Source organism: Tenrec ecaudatus, chromosome 8 (assembly GCF_050624435.1).
Source record: "Tenrec ecaudatus isolate mTenEca1 chromosome 8, mTenEca1.hap1, whole genome shotgun sequence".
Lineage (NCBI taxonomy): Eukaryota > Metazoa > Chordata > Mammalia > Afrosoricida > Tenrecidae > Tenrec > Tenrec ecaudatus.
Window position 1 is genome coordinate 85,186,703 of NC_134537.1, and position 19,758 is coordinate 85,206,460.

At 39.1% G+C, this 19,758-nt stretch overlaps 1 protein-coding gene across 1 annotated transcript in view; it reads right to left on the reverse strand.

Annotated features, from left to right (window-relative positions):
* Positions 1–677: 677 nt before the first annotated feature.
* PPP2R2A (protein phosphatase 2 regulatory subunit Balpha) overlaps positions 678–19,758 on the reverse strand; it is an 86,537-nt gene continuing 67,456 nt past the window's right edge. Inside the window, exons 4-10 of the mRNA XM_075556486.1 lie at positions 15,405–15,570; positions 8,044–8,156; positions 7,011–7,188; positions 5,639–5,803; positions 4,551–4,720; positions 3,012–3,103; positions 678–1,660 (exon numbers count right to left, since the gene is read on the reverse strand). Of these exons, the coding sequence (XP_075412601.1) occupies positions 1,381–1,660; positions 3,012–3,103; positions 4,551–4,720; positions 5,639–5,803; positions 7,011–7,188; positions 8,044–8,156; positions 15,405–15,570 (1,164 nt within the window). The 3' untranslated portion in view covers positions 678–1,380. The remainder of the gene's footprint in view (positions 1,661–3,011; positions 3,104–4,550; positions 4,721–5,638; positions 5,804–7,010; positions 7,189–8,043; positions 8,157–15,404; positions 15,571–19,758) is intronic.

Genomic DNA, 19,758 nt, shown 5'->3' on the forward strand with positions numbered 1-19,758 from the left:
TTCTGACTCATAGCAATTTTACAGAACGGATTAGAACTACCCCATAAGGTCTCCAAAGTTGTAATCCTTATGGAAGCAGGCTGTCAAGTCCTCCTCCCACAGAGCAGCTGATGGGTTTGAACTGCTGACCTTTCAGTTAGCAGACAAAGCACTCAACTTGGTGCCAACACAGTTCCTTCTGATTTAGTAGCAGGAAAAGAAAAAGTTTAGTGCAGTGTTTACATAAAATCATTTGATGTTTGGTGTATGCTATGGTACATGACTAAAACGACAATAACAAAGTTTCAATTCATTAAATCTGTGACTTAGTATTTGTAGCAAGGCAAAATTAAGCGCTATAAAGTATCTAAAAAATGAGGTTCTATAAATTGGTGCCAACTTACAATTTCATTAACAGATGAGTTAAGTGCAGATGCCAATGTGTTCAATACCCTCACATAACTACATTGTAAATAACAACAAACCTATTAGCATTTTATAGATTTCGGAATCCTCAGTAACACCAAAAACATATTCAAAACATGTTCATACAGAAGCAACACCTCTTCTTCATGTAAAAGACGAGTTGTGAAAAATAATGAACAAAAATACCAATAAAACAATGGAAACTCATTTCATTTCACTGTGCCTTGGCTTAAAGAGGTAGATCCAAAAGAAAAAGAAAACCAGATTCTCCATTCTTTGTCACTTTTATTCAGTAGTTTTTTTTCCCTTATTTTCAGTGCCAGACATGGCAAGGAGTGATTACAGCCAACTGTTATTTAAAACATTTGTTTGCAACATGTCCCCCTTTACCACTGACCCCAAACTGACTCACTTGTGTGTGCTTTCGTTCGTTCGTTTGTATACACCACCCCCAAGACTGGGTGGAGGGGCAAGGTACGAGATGAGGGGAGGAGTCCAGGAGCCAGGCGAGGAGGAATGCTACAAGCCACAGTAAGAATGAGCTGTATTTAATTTAAAAAGGGGAATGGGTGTACCCCACCAATGATAGATACAGTATGAGGATACACAATTAAATCCCATAGCATGACTGAAGGCTTTCACTGTGTTTGACGTCATCACAATGGAAGGCATAAAAAGTGGAGTAAATCAATGTTGATACAGTCCAATCTAGTCCATTAGGCAAGATGGTGCAAGAAGTCATTTAAATTAAAAGTGCCCTACCCTTACCTAAATGGCTAGCCGACATGGAGAAGAACGCAGTGACGAGTCAACAGAGCTTTCTCCATGTAGCTATAAAAATGTGTTGTCAAATGGCACATTATTAAACACTGGAAAGGGGTGCCACAATGGACCTCTCTCTTTTATAGATACGAATGCTAGATTCAACTATCTCAACTAAGCAGGAAGTGGGCTCTTCTGCTAGGAATGCCAACCCTAATTCACTTTGTCTTGAAATATATACAGATTGTTTGTAGTGGCTACAGCAATGATATTTTCCTTGGGGTGCCAGGCTGTATGAAGTATTTTCTTGTTGAAGTCTAGGCTGTCGACACTTATTTCATCTTTCTTTCGCTTGCCACTTGCACAGACTTTGCGGGGCTTCAGAACTGTGCGGGGTTTATTGTTTTCCCGTGATGCTTCGAGGGTTATGTCTCGCTTTGTGTTTCTGTCGAACATCCTGAAGAAGTTATTGTAAGATCCAGTCATGACAACACTGTAAAAAGGAGGCAGAACAGTCAGGCAAAACAGATGAACCAGAGATTAAAAAATGCATATGCCTCAGTATTTCCATGTAGCCTCGCACAGTCAGCCTCTACTAAACGTTAAGCAGATTTGAATGAAGGAACATGCTGACAGTAACTTTCTATCATTTTCTTGCTCTTAGACTGTGCTAATTTCCTCTTTTATCCTTCCTTGCCCCAGGCTTCCAGACTAGTGTCTTCTCAGGGTTAGCTGTGACTGTACAGATAGGGTTTCCTTAGCCTGACCAATAGGGCTCTTGGTTCACTGTGGCCAGATGTACGAAAAGTAAAACTCATGCTATAAAAAAGAGAAGGAAAGACAATTAACATATAAAATAGAAAAGTTCCAAGTTCTGAAGGGAAAATAGAGGAGCTGATACCAAGGCCTCAAGTAGAAAGAAAATGCTTTCAAAACCGATGATGGCCACACGTGCACAAACGTGACTGGCACAATGGATGTGCGGGTTGTTATAAGAGCTGTAAGAGCCCCCAGTACTATGATTTTAAAAAAAGTTCCAGGTTCTACTAGCCTCTGCATAATGAAATCCACCATACCACACTTCCATGATTCAACTATTATGGAGTAAAGTGTGTCGAATTACTTTTAACGGAAGTGTAAATAATTCCAAAATTGTTATCTTGTTTTGTTGGAATGTACTAATTGCTAAATAAATATTGTCACCTAAAACACAGAAAGAGTAAGGGTTACTTATCCTCGGGAATAGTAGTCTGAGCATTCCAAACCCCATGAGAAGGGGGACGCCCCCACAAAAGGACAGTGATAGAAAGCAAGTTACTCATGGCTATGATGTTACAGCAGGACACCTACCAAGTACTGCTTCTCTGCGGTGTACACTATACATGGAAAAAACCCTGGTATACAACATACCAAACAACTGAAATCTGCTTAAATAAAGGCTTCTAAATACAGATTCACTTTGCTGAAACCTGTCCAACATCAAATGAACACAATTCACCACTGACAGACAGGTGGTGGCTGGGCACAAGGTGCACTGAGCTCAGGGATGGAAGCTGGAGGACGGAAGGAAGAATTCCCCATGGAACTACCACGGCCCAGCAAACAGGACAAACACCGCCACAGGTCACTTCCCACTCCCTAGCTTTGTTGAACAGGTTGCCTGGATGTCTTCCTGGAAGCACGCTACCTCACCTTTCTCTCAGACCAGTTGGGGAGTTTGAAGGGCCGACTTTTCTATTATTAGCAACCCAATGGACCAATCATGGAAGGAGAGTTAAATAGTACATTTCTCTCCTTTGATAAAGCTAATACTTGAATAAGAGGTTTAAATTAAAACCAGTTACCTGTCAGATCCATTCCAACAACATTCAAATTTGTCAAATATGCAGTCATTTTCATATAGCGAACACAGTTTACTTCTGAGGTATTCATGTACCTGGAGAAAAACAAATGTTATGCCTATATATATTGACTTAAACTCATGACCTGTTGAAATTAGGTAATGATATAATTATTCAAATATCTTTAAAAAATAAATACACACAAACCCCCTTAATCTTCTTTAGTCTATATAGTAATAGCACATGACCCTAAAATTTAGAAATAGAGCGGTCCTCTTCTAGAAACACATTTTTCTGTGGAACAGAGTGAAAAAAAATTCACTTTAAATATGACACATTCTTTTATAACACAAACTAAAATACTTGGGAAAGAAAGCACCTACCTTTTCCTATTTAAATGCCGGTTTATGGGCATAAATGACTGAACTATCTTTCATTAAATGCTTATGCTGTTACTCATAGCACGATCATGTGCCCGTTTTAGTGAAGTATGAATGCACAGCACTGTCTTCTGTAACATTAAAGGGTTAGATTTTGAGGTATCAATTCTGTATTTGCTAACAGTTCATAAACGGGTAAGTTAGGCAGTGAGTGAGCCCAGTATTTCAAGTGTTCGCTGTGATCAGTGGGAACAAAAGGAATTTACTAGCTCCTTTTCATCCCTCTTTCGCTAAAAGAGAATCTCAAAAGGGCGGCCACTATAGAAAAGAGCAGCCTTCCCAGAGTTAAGACTTCTCCACTACTAGACATGAAGCTCCCTCAACTTATTTCAGGTACCCATGGAACTTTGTTTGTGTACAGGCCTGGGACATAAAGTGGGTTTAATAGAGGAGTTGCAGCTCATGTGGGGTTAGGTTCCAAAGACTGCATACAAGGCAAAAAAAAGAGAGCTAAACATAATCTTCAACCACATACAAATCAGGCCATACAATTGTGCGAATTCAACAACACATGACTCTGTAGAAGTAACACACACACCCAGCTTTTGATCAGGACTTCGATTTGGCATGGGCAGAACAACTGGAGAAGTTACTCCTAGGCAACTTATCAGTCTTGGGGGCTACACAAGTCAAGTTACACAGTGAAGTTTTAAAGAAAAACAGTTGCCTATATTCTGTTGTTTTTATTTCAACTAGGGTACTAACTTTGAGATTTCAAGCACCATTAAGGAGAATCCTGAGTGTTTTAAGTTTGTCACAAATAAACCCCAAACCAAACCCAAACAAGCAAAAACGCAAACCCAGTGTAGTCGAGGTGATGATGGCTTGTGGTGTTCTAATGTGTCACACAGTGGAGCTTAGATCCAGACACAGAATTTTCCTGGGTAGAAATCCTTCAAACAGCAGATTGCCAAAACTTACTTTTACATCATTGCTCAGTGGGTTCAAGCCACCAACCCTTGCTGAACAGTCAAGCATGGACAGTGTGCCCTCACCTAGTGATCTCCGAGAGGGGAGGGGGGGGATAAGCCTACTCTACGGGTAAAGCCACACTACGTTGGGGCAGACAAATAGTCTATGCACACTGAAAGGTAAAACATACCTGATATGTTTCCACAGGCCTGTTTTCCATATTTAAGTCCCAAATTTTGACTGACAAATAGTCTCTAGTCATCATATATCGACCACTATGGCTGAATTTTACATCAGAAATCGAAGAGATGATTTCAGAAAAAAATGACCTGTTACTGGGATCTTCAGGCTCTTCAAACACTGAAAACAAGCAGAAAATAAAAAGCAAAGTATAAAATTTTCTGGTTCCAGTAAAAAGTACTGAAACAACCAGTCACGAACTTCCTAAGTGATGTAAAATCATAGGCTAATCTCACTCCCACGTGAACTTGTTGCCTTTGATTTTATTCAGGGAGCATACAGGACAGAGAACTGAGTCGCAGGCCTTCCAAGGCTGACTTTTAGGCTACGGCACCGTTCTCTCTAGGAGCAGCGGAGGGTTTCAAACCTCCAGCCTATCAGTTAGCAGCTGAGCACTTAACCAATGCACCACAAGGACTTCTTGACAGGCAAACAAAGGAAAGAAAAACACTGCTCCTAACAACATCCTTTCCCCTACAGCCTTTTTCTGGTTTTGTTTTTAAAGATCTTCAGTTAAATATGCAATGTCAGAGCTAATTTAGTGGAACTAGAATCATCCTCAACTTGACTTCAGGGCAACCAATTTACATATTCTGCATAAACTAATTGACTTTGTCCATATTGTATCACCATGATAAAGACATCTTGCAAACGTGTATCTGCTACTTATCTTAGAGTGATTGGTAAAATTCTTCGGTAACAGGCTTGCACTGATTTTCATGAGCTTAAAAAATGATTCAACTCAGAAAAAAATTAAACTTATATTTAAGACCGAGAAGCACCCCCAAGGGTCCAACTACCAGTCCCTCAAAAATAGCATTCTACTAAGAATACAGCCATTGGGCCATCAGCAGAGAACACTGCCAAGGGTGCGTCCAGTACTACCTGAAGTGGCACTTTCCCAAAGGACGCAGGAGGTCTGGAGCACACAGACTAACAACTTCCACGCCTATGTGAATAACCTTACCATGCCTGAGGTTAGTGTAAGGCAAAGAGGAAATGTTACCATTTCACAGAAAGACATAGAAATGAACTTACATTTAGAATGCCTGTCACAGAGGGCGGATGCCCTCATGTCGCATAACCGAATGGTTCCTTTACTACTGCTGTATACAAATGTGTTACAGCTGTTTGGATGGAACTCAGCTGCTGTTATCACCTCGGTGAGCTCTTCCATATTGGCAGGCTTAATGTCCACAATATCTGAACACATTTCATTAAGGAACTTCCACTTAGGAAGCACGGCAAATGTAATTTTACACATATTAAACCTGAAAGCCGTTCATACACAGAAGCACAAGTATTATATCTAAATTGCATCACATCTCACACACACACCTCTGCCTCCTAACCAAAGTAAAATAAAATACAAATTAACAGGTAAGTCAGCATTCAGTAATCAACTTTACTCTGTTTCGTGTCATGAGGGGAATTTAGCTCTATGAGACGCTAAAAAATATCCTAAATCAATATTAAATAGAGTATACACAAATCAATGATGGATCAGAAGAGAGTCCAAAGAGAATGTAAAGTGGATTTCAAATGGGGGGGGGGTGTTATTTCTGAAATGACTGGACACTTGACGAGAAGATAATCTGGAAATTTATATTTTCATTCTTTATAGGAGAATATATTCTAAAGGGCCAACATTTTAATGTTTAAAATAACAGAGGAAAACACAGACACTTGAAGCCATTTTATACTACGTTTTTCTAGGTCTAACAGAAACCCACTCAAAACAACCCCCCCATACTTAAATTTATCAGTCTTATAAACAGCATTAACTATTAATTCAATATTAAATTTACTATTAAGAGAGCTTAATGTACATTAAGGGGACTCAACAGGCTAAAAAAATTAAGCTTCTGTAACACAGCTGACAGGGCAGATTTACTTAACACAAGTACAGTGCTTTGGGGAAAAAAAGCAATGCAAAGATGTAAATCTAAAAAACAAGAGCATGTTTTATACACATAAAAGGATTATTCACTTCTCTCATTATGAGAGAAAATCAAATGAAAACAAAAGTATTATTCATTGACTTAGGCTGTTAGACTGGTAAGTTCTAAGGGAAAAGAGCTCTCATATTTGTTGGTAGATTAGTAATTTAGTATAAAGCTTGGTTATTTTTTTCAAAGGCTATCTATTTGGAAATGCATACATGAACAATACCTGCTAACACATGTCATGAATTTAAAAAACATATGTATATTTTAAAGGGGCTCAGAGAAATTTCTAATGACTCTATGTTCAATCAGTCATATACGAAGAAAAAAAGTACAAAATAAGAAACTCACATATGTTACAGCACAATATAAAATGTAAACATAAATATGAATTAGGGTGGAAGGGAATAAATCCAATAGACAGAACACTTTCCAAAACCAAACTTCCAAACCCAAATGGATACTAAAACTCCTGTCTGTAATTTCCAGATGCCAAAGATTAATCCGCAAATCATCTGCAGATAAATATGTTTCATAATCACTATTAATAGAAATAGAGTTGATGTGATATGTATGAGCATTGGCAAATATTCTTCGTGGACTGGCTTCAACCATTAGATCCATGGGCCTAAAGACTGGTACCTGTCAATAAGACAAGAAAGAGATTCATTATTTTAAAATATTGATTCTTAACAGTAGCAGTCAAGGTCAGGAGCACATCATTATTTTAGTTTCTGGCGAAACATAAAAATACAATTTTACACAGGGATTTAGTCTTAATGACCAATGGCTGTACAGTCCTTAAAACGGTGAAATGCAAAGGGGAAAACAATTCAGATAATTTGTCTTCTCTTACTGGCAACAGTAAACAAAAACAAAAAATACAAACTCACTGACAACAAGTCGATTCCAACTCACAGCTGCCTTATCGCCATTCCAAGCTTGCCGCTTTTCCCTAGTGGCTCTTTCTGCTGGAGAGCTCTGCCTTGCTCAATGCTCATAACTGCTTACGGCTCAAATCAAGGAGGCTCGTAGCAGCTTTTTATTGTTAGTATTTGTGAGCTACAGCTAGAATATATGGTGCAAATCTACTTCTTTGCTCTCAAAGGTAATTCATTTTCAAGCTAATCTTTTTAAGTGTAATACAAAGGAGCCCTGGATCCATATTGGGTTAAGATGGGGAGACCTACATACCTACACCTGTAAGGATTAACAGTCCTAGAAACCCAAGGAAGTGGTTCTACTCTGTTCTACAGGGTTGCTGTCAGAATCTACTCAATGGCAGGTTTGTCTTTTTGGGTAACAGTGTCAAGAGAGCCTTCAATTTGAGTCCTGGTTGTGATTTTTGTAGGCCCATTTCTATGTTGGACATGGGAGTTAATAATGTCCTACGAATAGAGAACTGTTGGTAGGGAAGGGAGCAGAATGGTGTGATTCCTATTGAAGTTCCGCTCAGGATCCAGAAATGAGACACACTGGTCATCAGAAGGTACTCACTCGTAGTGTAGTGACTGTAGTAGGGTCTCTATACCGTCCATCTTCCTCTTTCAAGTTATACCCTTCTGGTCTTTTGTCCCTTTCACTGATTTTCCATAATTTTATGGTTTTATCTGGGAAGAAAATAAAGCAAGTTTTCAGAGAAAAAGAAAGAAAAGAGACTTCAATACTAACTGAAGAGACATTTGAATGAATGCATTGTTCTGAAATGTATCTCATTATTTCACCTACCTAAAACAAAGTGAATAAAATCCTTTGTCTGATTTAATTTAAAAAAAATTACTGTAGTCAGGTGAACACACCCACACCCACCCACCCCCACACTCACACACACACCCACTCAAATACACACACACACACTCGAAATTCCAACTTACATATGAAGCACCCAGATAAAATTTCACCTGATATTTAAACAAGTCGCACATAGATCTCCAGCCTTTAAACATAAACCAGAGAAAGAAGGTGAGAGCTAAAAAAAGAATAAGGAAGACTGAAGAAGAAATCGATGCATGTGAATTGCAGTGGTGGCAAAGAATATTCCAAGTACCCTGGCTGCCGGAAAATAAACCAAATGTGTCTTGGAAAAATTATAGCCAGAATGTGTTCCTGAGAGTTGAGGATGTTAAGACTTTATCTCATATAATTTGGACACCTGATCAGGAGGAACCAGTCGCTGGAGGGGGCACAATGTTTGTTTAGTAAAATCGCTGCCAGTGAAAAAGAGAAGACACAATAAATAAATTGCTCTAGTGTGTGCAACAATAGGCTCAAAAACAGAGCAACCACTGGAGCAGTGGTTATCAACCTGTGCGTCGCGTACCTTTGGCGGGGGGTGCCACCCAATTCGTAACAGTAGCAAAATTAGTTTTGAAGTAGAAATGAAAGTAATACTATGGTTGGGAAGGAAGGGGGGTCACCACAGCAAGAGGAACTGTATTAAAGGGTCGGAGCATTAGGAAGGTTGAGAACCACTGCATTGGAGGTTGGGGTTCAGGACAGGGCCCCCTTGACAGCATGTCAGTATCTACACACCTATACTCTAGTATCTAAACATCTACTTTTAAAAAATATGAGGAGGGAAAAAAAAGTAAGTTAAGAGAATCTATTACTAAGAATCAAAATGTTAAGGACTCTGGATCTTTCTCGATCTTGTTACAGTCTATTGTTGTTGTTAGGTGCCATTGAATCGGTTCTGACCCATAGCACCCCAATGCACAACAGAACCAAACACTGCCTGGTACTGCACCATCCGCTCAATTGTTCTTAAGGTTGAGTCCATAGTTACAGCCATGGTGTCAATCATCTCCTGGAGGGTTTATTGAAGAATCCACAAATTCTTTCATTGACCCAGATGTGTAGAAAGTGCTGGATTGCTAGTCAAAAGGTTGGCTGTTCAAACCTACCACTTGAAAGGAGAAAGGAGTGGCAGTCAGCTTCAGGAAACATTGACTGCCTAGGAACCCTATGGAGCCGCTCTCCTCTGTCCTACATGGTCAATGTATGATGGAATCAACTTGACGGCAGTGGGGTGGGGTGGGGTGTTTCCATCACTACACTAGAGGCTCACAAGTAGGAAATAGGGTCTGAAAAAATATCGCGCACTTCAAAGCATACATCCTCACCATGATAGGACCATATAGCACACTACTTTTCAAAAAGCAAACGGTCTGTTTTGGAATTAAGTTTAGGTACATAGAAAGGCTATGGAAAACAATACAGTCCCTCACTTATTTGTCAAAGTTAAGAAATTAACACTGTAAACTAAAGTCTTTACTCAGATCTCACTATATTTTAAGTAGTGCCCCTTTTCTGCTCCAGGAACCAATCCAGAATCCAAAAGCACACTGTATTTTATTCTCAAATATCTCCTGATTTTAACAGTTTCTCAGACATTCCTGGTTATGGCCTATAACTTTCACACTTAAGGAGTAGTTGGTCAAGTTATTTTGCCCAATGTCCCTTCATGGCGTTGTCTCATCGTCAGACTGGAATCACAGGTATGTAAGAGTATCAGTGGTGAATTGTTTTCCTTGTATCCCATCCGGGGACAGATGGTAGCAAAAACTGATCTTTGGCAATGTTAACGGATCTTTTGGCTGATGAAGCAACTGCTAAATCCCTCTACCATGTACTTATAATCTCCCCCTTGCTACTTTTGGAAGCAAGTTACTAAACTTAACTCATACATAAAAGGAGGACTAAGATCTATCTCCTGGAGTGGAGAAAATCAATTCTGGAAAGGATATGAAGACCTGCTTTTCCATTTATTTACTGAATCAATTATTTGCTAGTAATGAGTCATGAATTGAACTTTTGTTTATAATCATAAAATACTATTCTTACACGAATTTTCACATTTTAGTGGTCTTTCATAGGCAAATGGGTGTAAAATAAAATTAATGTGTTTATAAAAGCAGTTCAAAAGGAAATAAAAAACACATTGAAATATCTTTTGAGAACAATGGCAACAAATGTACAAATGTGCTTGACACAATGGCTGCGTGTATGGATTGTGCTGAGAGTTGTATGAGCCCCCAATAAAATGATTTTATATAAAAGGAGGAAAGAAATGGAGTATCTCCGTGACTCCTCAACTCCAGGCTCAGTGAGTGGTATCTTCTACTTGCAGACTTTACAGCTGTCCTATGGATGCCCTTTTTCAAAGGTAAGGCGTATTAAACAGAAACCACGACGGACTTCTGCGAATTCACAGCTGAGAATCCCCTCTAAATTTAGTTACCTTGCAGTTAAATATATTTTCCACAAGCTACTTAATTTATATGTTTATAGAGTTTAGGTAGGTAAAGAATTCTATACTTTATAATGATTATTTTACATGTGAAAAAACCTATTTGTGTGTGTGTCATTGTTGTATGCCATCTCACTAATTCCAACTCTGATCCTCTATGACAAAGCAGAATTTCCCTACAGGCTTTCCTGGATTATAATCTTCAAAGGAATAGATTGTCAAGTCATTTCACTCAAAAAGTAGTTGATGAGTTTAAATTGTAAACCTCTCAGATAATACTAGGAGGCTTCAAAAAGTGCATACAAAAATGGAATTGAAAGGTAACAGAATTTCCCCACAATTTTGGAAGTCCCTTTGTGTAACCCTAACACTCACTGTCATTGAGTTGATGCCAATGAACAGAGCCCCTACAGGAGAGACTGCAACTGCCGCTGTGAGTTTGGGAACTCACTGCTTCATGTCCATGATCCACAACAAAAACCAAGCCCGGTGCTACTGAGTTACTGATTCCAAATCATACTGATCCGATATATAGGGTTTTCTGCTGTATATAAAAGTATCCAGTCTCATCTTTCTCCTAAAGAGCAGCTGGTGGATTTGAAATAGTGACTTTATAGTTAGCAGCCCAATACTTGTCCTCCGCCACCATGATATGACATACGATGCCATATGATTTGGACAAATATCATACCAGAATTTGATGCTGCTTTTTCTTTATGTATCCTGAATAAGCTTTATGTCTTAGCAGTGATTATCAATGGACTGAGAGGGATTTGGTTGTGTTTGATACCCAATAAATGTCATTAGCAAGTTCCCCATGTCTGACACAGGCCCCTCTCACATTCCTATTAGCCTTGTAGCTTTCTTTGCATTGGGCTGAACCTGGAATTTGTTCTGTTTTTCAGGATCACTGTGATTCTTAATCGTGAACAATATAGCATTCACTAATCTTCCACATTTGCCTCACTCAATATCCGTATGTTTCACTTCCAAACCCAAACTTCTTAGTTCTTCACACTGCTATCAGCAGCACTAATTCTGGTGTGTTTGGGAGCCAGACTGTACCTCACATCTTTTAAAAGAAAATTACGCAGTAAGATAATGCTACAACACTCACGATGCAAACACACAAGACTTAAACCTGTCAATCTATGCCTAAGCACACACTGTTACACAATCAACTTTTATACTGAAGGTACAGAACAGCACACACGCATAACCCAGTAATATTATAATAACCACCAAGATGGTGGGTGTTGTGTGTGTGGGAAGCTGTTGCAATTGCCACGTGCCACACGCCTACTGAGCTTTCTGAACTCCGTTATAAACCTACGGGAACATGGATGTGTGTGGATGTGCACTGCCTCAAAGAAGGTTATATGGTGTGGGACTCCATGTATGTGTAACGCACCTACTAGCATACATAACATATGAAAGCATATCAAACAGTACCGCTACAACATCAGAAACCTTTATTAATTTTATGCCAATACAACTGTTTGGGGGAAAAAAGAAACCTTTATTAAAGATGTAAAGTTATTGTTTCTTGACAAATCCTGCAGCTAGGTTTACATACTTTGAAGGAGGATGTTACATTTTCTCTAATCCTTCCCCAAAGAATTCCGCACTCTTCAACTTATACCACCTTAAAAAGATGGTTTGGGTGTCCTCTAGGGAATCGATTATGTTCCCAATGAAATGTATTTTGAGTTTTAAGTATGAAGGTGCGTTGTTGTGGTGGGGAAAAACATTTTCTTCACACTAATGCAGTTTTTCAATTTCTTTAAAAAGATAATCAGCGCCCGCGATCTGTGTCCTTTGAAAAAAACCTATCAAAATTTAGTGCTCCACTCCCATCAAACCATTCTGCACAATCTTCTGGGCTGATCGTCCACCTGGAATCTAATCGCCAAGCAGTAGAAGCCAATGCTTGGATCGGACCTTTATTCCCAAATGTATCTAACAGGACCGAGACAGGTGTACTATGGAGGAAGCTTGCCTGCAGCCCTCACTCATTGTGGAGACAGGGCTCAGCAGGTCTTGTTGGGAACACACCCCTATAACTGTACTGTTTGACTTCTTCTCCTATTTGGGACAAGTATTTGTTCTAAAACAATCATCTAAAGATGAAGAGCATTAGGATTCCCTGTTTTGTTTTGGGTTTTTTTGTTGTTATCTTGTGGTCCATTCACTTCATTATCTTTAGTACAAATCCAAAAAATAAATGTAGTTCCTTTGCACTGATTCCAACTTGTGGTAATGGCGCCATGTGTCGAAGTAAAATTTCTCCAGAGGGGTTTCAATCCACACCCTTTTAAAAGATCCTCAGGTTTGTACTCTGAGGTACTTACGGGTAACTCATACTGCCAACGGCCAAATGTAGAACTATTTCCACCATGAAGGACTCCCTCACGGTAGCGCTCTAACCCTTGTACAACGGTAAAGGGCCACCGCATTTGTTATTTACGCTTTAACTCAGACACTAAAGTTTTCAGAGGAAGCTCAAGGCCCATTTCTTCTTTTTTATCCTTTCCACAATGAACCAGAGTTAGTAAGATTACTAGTCTCAAAACACACACACACACACGGGCATTGTATTTAGTATCCATTAACAATATCGAGAAAGACAGAAGCTTACAATGCATTGCCACAGTGCCTGTAGAAGAAATGTTATTGACTAGTATATGTAAACCTTGGCAGTATGCACAAATCAAAGACACTACTGAATTTTGTAGAGAAACAAAACCAACAACCCATAATAGGAGGTAGCTACAAAAAGCTGTGGAAAAATTTTATTATTTCTTAATTATGCTTTCAATAATTTTTGTTTTGCTTTCAATAATTTTTGAAGCCTCCTTGCAATTATGTACTCCTTACCCAGCCCCCCAGAATTTAGTACTTTCTCCCTCTACGGAGCTACTGCAGTGCCTAAAACCAACTGGTGTCAAGTTGATTCCAACTCAGTGCAATGCCATGTTTGTCAGAGTTGAACTGTGCTCCACGGGGATTTTATTAAATGGTCGATGACTCAGCAGTTGATTCTTAGGCCTTTTTCCTAAGGTGCCTATCTTTTCGTTAGCTGAGTATACTGACCAATCCACCACCCAGGGGACCTGGTAGGATCTGGCATGTGTTATGGTGCCTTCCATATTTATATACAGAGAGGAACACAGAAAAGCCTACCTAGAAGCTACATATAGACACGAATGCAGAGTTAGCAGCTATTTTAAGATTCACAGCCACAATGAACTGAAATGGGATTTGTTTCCCAATACTAACACTGCGGAGAAGGGGCAGGATGAGCACTGGAGAAATGTTGTTTGGCCTTCATCAGTTCACCGCTGAAGCTGGGACATGAGTGTGTGGGGTGCATTATTATATACTCTTTCAAGGTCAGGGCATATTTCTAGAATCTCTTCTCATAAAAAAATTTGGCTTATAAAAACGAACTGCCTTTATTAGGAACCGATATTCCAATACAAGCATACTTCCTGTGACATTTACTTCCAAGAGTAGAAATTTTATAAATTGCTTAATGTTTGATGTAATGGGTGGGGGCAGGGGAGAGAGAACATAACTATAAAATGCTATTCAAAATAATTTATTTACCACATAAATTAAAACTGAATCAAAATTCCAAGCCAACACAGATTAATAGGAAGGCAGTAAGCCAATTCCAGTTTGTCTTCACTGGATCCTGCCAGCGGTCAAGGAAAGGCTCTCTTCTGGAATATCTAAATGTGGGGACCACACTTTCACAGGATATTGTGTTTACAGTTGGGCATACTTTTTGTAAGTATCTTGTTACATCTTAAAAGAAGACAGAAATTAGCATTTACTGTCTGTTATGTTTACATGGGTGCTCTGAGTCACACCTGACTGGGCTTGTGTTTTGGGGGACGGGATGGCTATTATGCCCGGGGCCCTGGCGTTGCTGGGGGAGAAAGAGGAAGCTGGCTGCTCCTGCAGATGCCATCTTAGGACTGCAAACATATGGGGCTGCTACGAGTTGGAACTAATTCTACGGCAGTAAATGTCGGCTGAGGGTTATCACACCAATACTCAATAATTCTATAAGCAATATATAGGTACCAGCTCCAGTTCACAGATGAGGAAACACAACTAGCTTTAGGAACTTAGCACAAGTTAAGGTGAGAAGAGGCAGAGACAGGATCTGACCTAAGTCTGACGGCAATGTTGGGTTCTTGGCACTATAACATGTGCCGGTGTGCCTCCTCCACCCCCAAAAAAAGTTCCAAGGGGACTGCAGGGAAGAAGAGGTAAAGAGTTCTGCTACATTGGGAGGATTACAACTAATGTCATACAACAATATATAGACTGTTGAACAGAAATGGACTTAGTAAACTTTAATCAAAACAATAAACTGTTTTTAAAATATCGGCCCCTGAGACTATCACTGATATAATTTAAGAACTGAAAGAGAATCAAAAAGGGAAGGCAAGACAAGTTTATAATCATGCATGTTATCTCCAAGTCTATTCACAAAGGTCTCTTAACAAGTATTTTGTCTTTGAAAGTGGAAAACATATTCTACAGGACACATGTACAGAAGAGGCACAAAAATGTAATACAAAAATATTATACTTACCATTGGTAGACAACAAAAACTGAGCAGCATTTTTCTGGGGCAACCACCTAATTTTGTTGATCTTTTCTTCTATTTCTAAACTTTTCAAGTAGTCAAACTCTGGTTCATGGCTCTGGAAGGTGCTGTAAACATTATATTCTCCTCTGCTATGAGACTGGATTTTGTTCTATAATGGAAACATAAATATTTGGACCATTGTTGAGAGAACTATTTCAAACCAATCAAGCATGTAATCAATTCCAACAGACCTTGTGAATTCTAGTTATACTAAAAATGTATTTCATATGTATGCAATTATATTTTTATAAATATTCAACTGCCTTCAAAGACTAAATAAGAAAGCTAAAAATAGAGTAAGGAAAAGTTAAAGAATTTAATTTAAGCTGGTTCAGTAGGAAAATATGGATCACTATTTTTTTTGCTAACAATATTAAACAATATAGAGCAGTGGTTCTCAACCTGTGGATCATGGCCCCTTTGGAGGGCCTAATGACCCTTTAATAGGGGTCGCCCAATTACTAACAGTAGCAAAATGAGAGTTATGAAGTAGCAATGAAAATAATTTGATGGTTGGGGGTCACCACAACATGAGGTACTGTGTTAAAGGGGCGTGGTGTTAGTTGGAGAACCACTGATATAGAATATAGGTTCCCAAACTTATTAGCCTAGTTGGCCCCTTTTCAGAGAAAAAAAATTACTTGGCCACCCCCATTAAAATTTTTGAACTCTAGCCCCCAATATTAGATAAAAGTGTAGGTGTCTGCTTTTGCATGCCCACTGGGTCACTCCAACATCCACTTTGGAAAAAGACTGGTCCTGTACTATACTGATAAAAACCTGTTCAGATTTTTGTCACAGGATTAACCTGAAAATTAAAGATAAGAATATTTTGCTGAGAATAAGCAATGGCTGAGGCCCCCTCTTTGTCAAATCGCAATGTGTTACTGCAGATCACTTCTTTTCCTCCAGGCACCTCTCTCATAGGTTTGCATTAGGTCACTTTAGTGCAAAATGAAGAGCTCTGGAAAATGGAACAACTGACCGATTTGGTTCCTCTGCTTGCCTAATAACCCTGTCTTTGAGATAAAGATTTTAAAATATCCCCAAACTCTGTAAGTCATTGCCATGGAGCTGTTACACAACGGGTAACCCCCCAGCACTCCATCCCACCCCATCAACTATGTACCCTTCTCCTTTATCATGAGATCGGCACTGTTATCGCTGATTCATTTCACCTTACATCAGTGTGGGAATAGAATTTACATGACTAGATACGCTTGTGAACCACTTCACTGTAACACCAATACCTCAAAGAAATGCAATTTTAACCATGTTCAGATAGTCATCTGTTAGACTATTATCACATTGACAACCTCTCAAAATCATAAAATGGCGAACTCAAAGAACTTGCTGAAAATAGTTTCAGTGGAAGGTTTTAATAGATACTTTCCCAAAGTCAAGCAAACATATAATTTTGTTTAGGTCAATAGAAACGATTATTATTATTCTCCACCTAAAAAGGAACCCTCGTGGTACAGTGGTTAAGTGTTCAGCTTAACTGATAGGTCAGCAGTTCAAACCCACCAGTAGTTTTGTGGGAGAAAAATGTGGAAATTGCTCCTGTGCCATTTCCAAGCTTTAGAGCCATGGAAATCCTGTAGGGAAGTTGTACAGTTCTATAGGGCTCGCTGGTAAGTGTAAGAATTGACTCCAAGGTATTAGTTTTTTTTTGGGGGGGTGGTGGACTGGTTTCCCACATAAAAAGATAACTATATTTAATTATCATTGTAAAAGTATACATTTTGGGTTGCTTGTTATCAGTAACATTATCTGGATCAATCATCCATGAATTGTTATATTCAAACTCTCTGACAGTATCAATGATCAGTAGTAAATTTGACAATGTTAATACTGTAGAGAATAAAGTCTACATTGGGAACAACCCAACCCCACTGCCATTGAGGCAATTCTGGTTCATAGAGTTTGAGAATATAAAGCTTTACAGAATGAGACTCGTCTTTCTCCTGTGGAGCAGCTAGTGGGTATGAACCACCAAATGGTGTTGTTAGAAGTCCGATACTTAGCCCACTATACCTCCATGGCTCCAACATTAGGGGTAGAAAGGATAAAAATCTAATCCAAAATCTTGTCCTCTCTCACTACAAATAAAACAATCCATTCCATATACACTCTGGTATCATTTCAGAAGAATTTAAAAAATATTTATCTACTCATGTCAGAGGTGTGGTATTAAAAAGCCACATTCCAAACTGAACCCACTGCAGTGGATGTGACCCTGTGTGTAACTAAGCAGAATTGCTCATAAATTTTGGGGCTGTAATCTCAATGGACAAAAATTATTAGGCCTTTCTCTGCGGTGTCATCAGGGAGAGGTGAACCACCAATCTTAAGTGCAACCAACTGCAGCACCAGTGACCGTACTATCATCACGCTTCCCAAAACCGAAACACTAAGGAAAAATGCAGGGCGTACCAGTGAAACGGTTTATCTGGATATGGCTTGACACTGGTTTGTCCTTTAGAACTAACAGACAGGAGACTGTGGTGTGTTATATACATTACATGTTAAATGGATGGGCATTTAACAATAAAGAATCCTAACCTTCAAGTAACTGTAAACCCATAATTTTGTTTCCCCAAACAACCTGATCACTTTCAAAGTACTCTCCATTACACTTAATACATTTGTCAAATCTGTGACTCCGTTCTTGGAAACATTTTTCAAACTCCTGTTTGGATGGCTTAAGCACCTCCTTAGTTTTTTCTTCACCTCTTCTACATCATCAAGTCACTGTCCTTTCATGTTTCTCTTCATGTGCAGTAACAAAAAGAAGTCGCAAGGAGCGAGGTTAGGTGAGTAAGGTGCACGGGGCAACAAAGGCATACTGGGTTGTTTTTGTTGTTGATGTACCAAAAACAGGTGCACAAGAATGGCTGTGCGAGCAGGTGGATTATTGTGGTGGCAAACCAGTACCCCGTCAGCCACAAATCAGGCCTTTCTTGTCACACACCATTATGCAATCTTTGAAGAACCTCTAAATAGAAACCTTAATTAACAGTCTGACCTGGATTTCACTCGAGTTTTTGGGCAAGATGACAACTGTGTCTTCCACTAGCTTGACTGATGTTTGCTTTCAGGGGGAGGGGGTAGCTTGTAAGAACAACACGTTTTGTCATCAAGAATGACCCTGGGAAAAAAGTCTGGGTTGTTTCTAAGCTGTCCTTTCAGAACACGGCACATTTCCACTCAATGCTTCTTTTCTTGGCCAGTCAGAATCCATGACACAAATTTCTCAGCAACCTTTCTCATTCCCAAATCTTCCTTTAAAATTCACTGAACCAAGCTCCAAGACAGTCCAAAGAACTTCTCCATCTCTTCTGTGGTCTGTCATCGGGCTTCGAGCGCAAGTTCACTAGTTTTGTCGACCTTTTCATCCATTTGGGAAGTTGACGGACATCCAGAGCGAGGTTTGCCATCAATCGACATGTCATCTATTTTGAAATAAGAGAATCACTCGTACATTTGAGTTATTCCCATTTGTCTGTCTTAGTTTGTAGGCTGCTGTGATCCTGGAAGCTATGTAACTGGTATTTCAAATATCAGCAGTGTGAATAGGTTTTAGCAGATCTTCCAGACTAAGAACATACCACAAAGAAGGAATAAGCCACGAAACACGTATGGATAACATGGAAACATTGTCACATTGTGCAGGGGACACACTCATGTTGAAATGCACTCAAAATATGACAGACGAAGAGCAGCTTTCTTAAATTAGTGTCAACCGTAATGATGTGACTCGAGTAATGCCTTTGGCAAATGAAAAGAAACAACTGCCAACATCTATTAATAACTGTAACTTGGAATGTAAAAAGTATGAATCTAAGAAAATTGAAAGTCGCCAAAACTAAAATGGAATGCATAAAGATCGATATTGCAGGCATTACTGAACTGAAATAGACTGGTATTGTCCATTTTGAACCATACAGTCATAACGTTTCAATGCCAGAAATAGTATAATCAAGGAGAATGGCACTGCATTTACTGTCAAACAAGATCTTGAAGTACGAGGCTGGTTTTGATAGGGTATCTAGCCACATAAAAGGAAATCCAGTCATAACAACTATTACTCAAATTTATGCACCACTAAAGCTACTGATAAAGAAATTAAAGAATGCTACGATGTTTTCAGTCTGAAGCTAATCAAATGTGTAATTAGTTGGCAAAATATGGCCTTGGTGACAAGAAATAAAGCTAAAGATAGCATGATAGAATTTTGTAAGACAAATGAACTTTTCTATTCTTAAAAAAAGTTTTACTGGCATATAAAATTCAC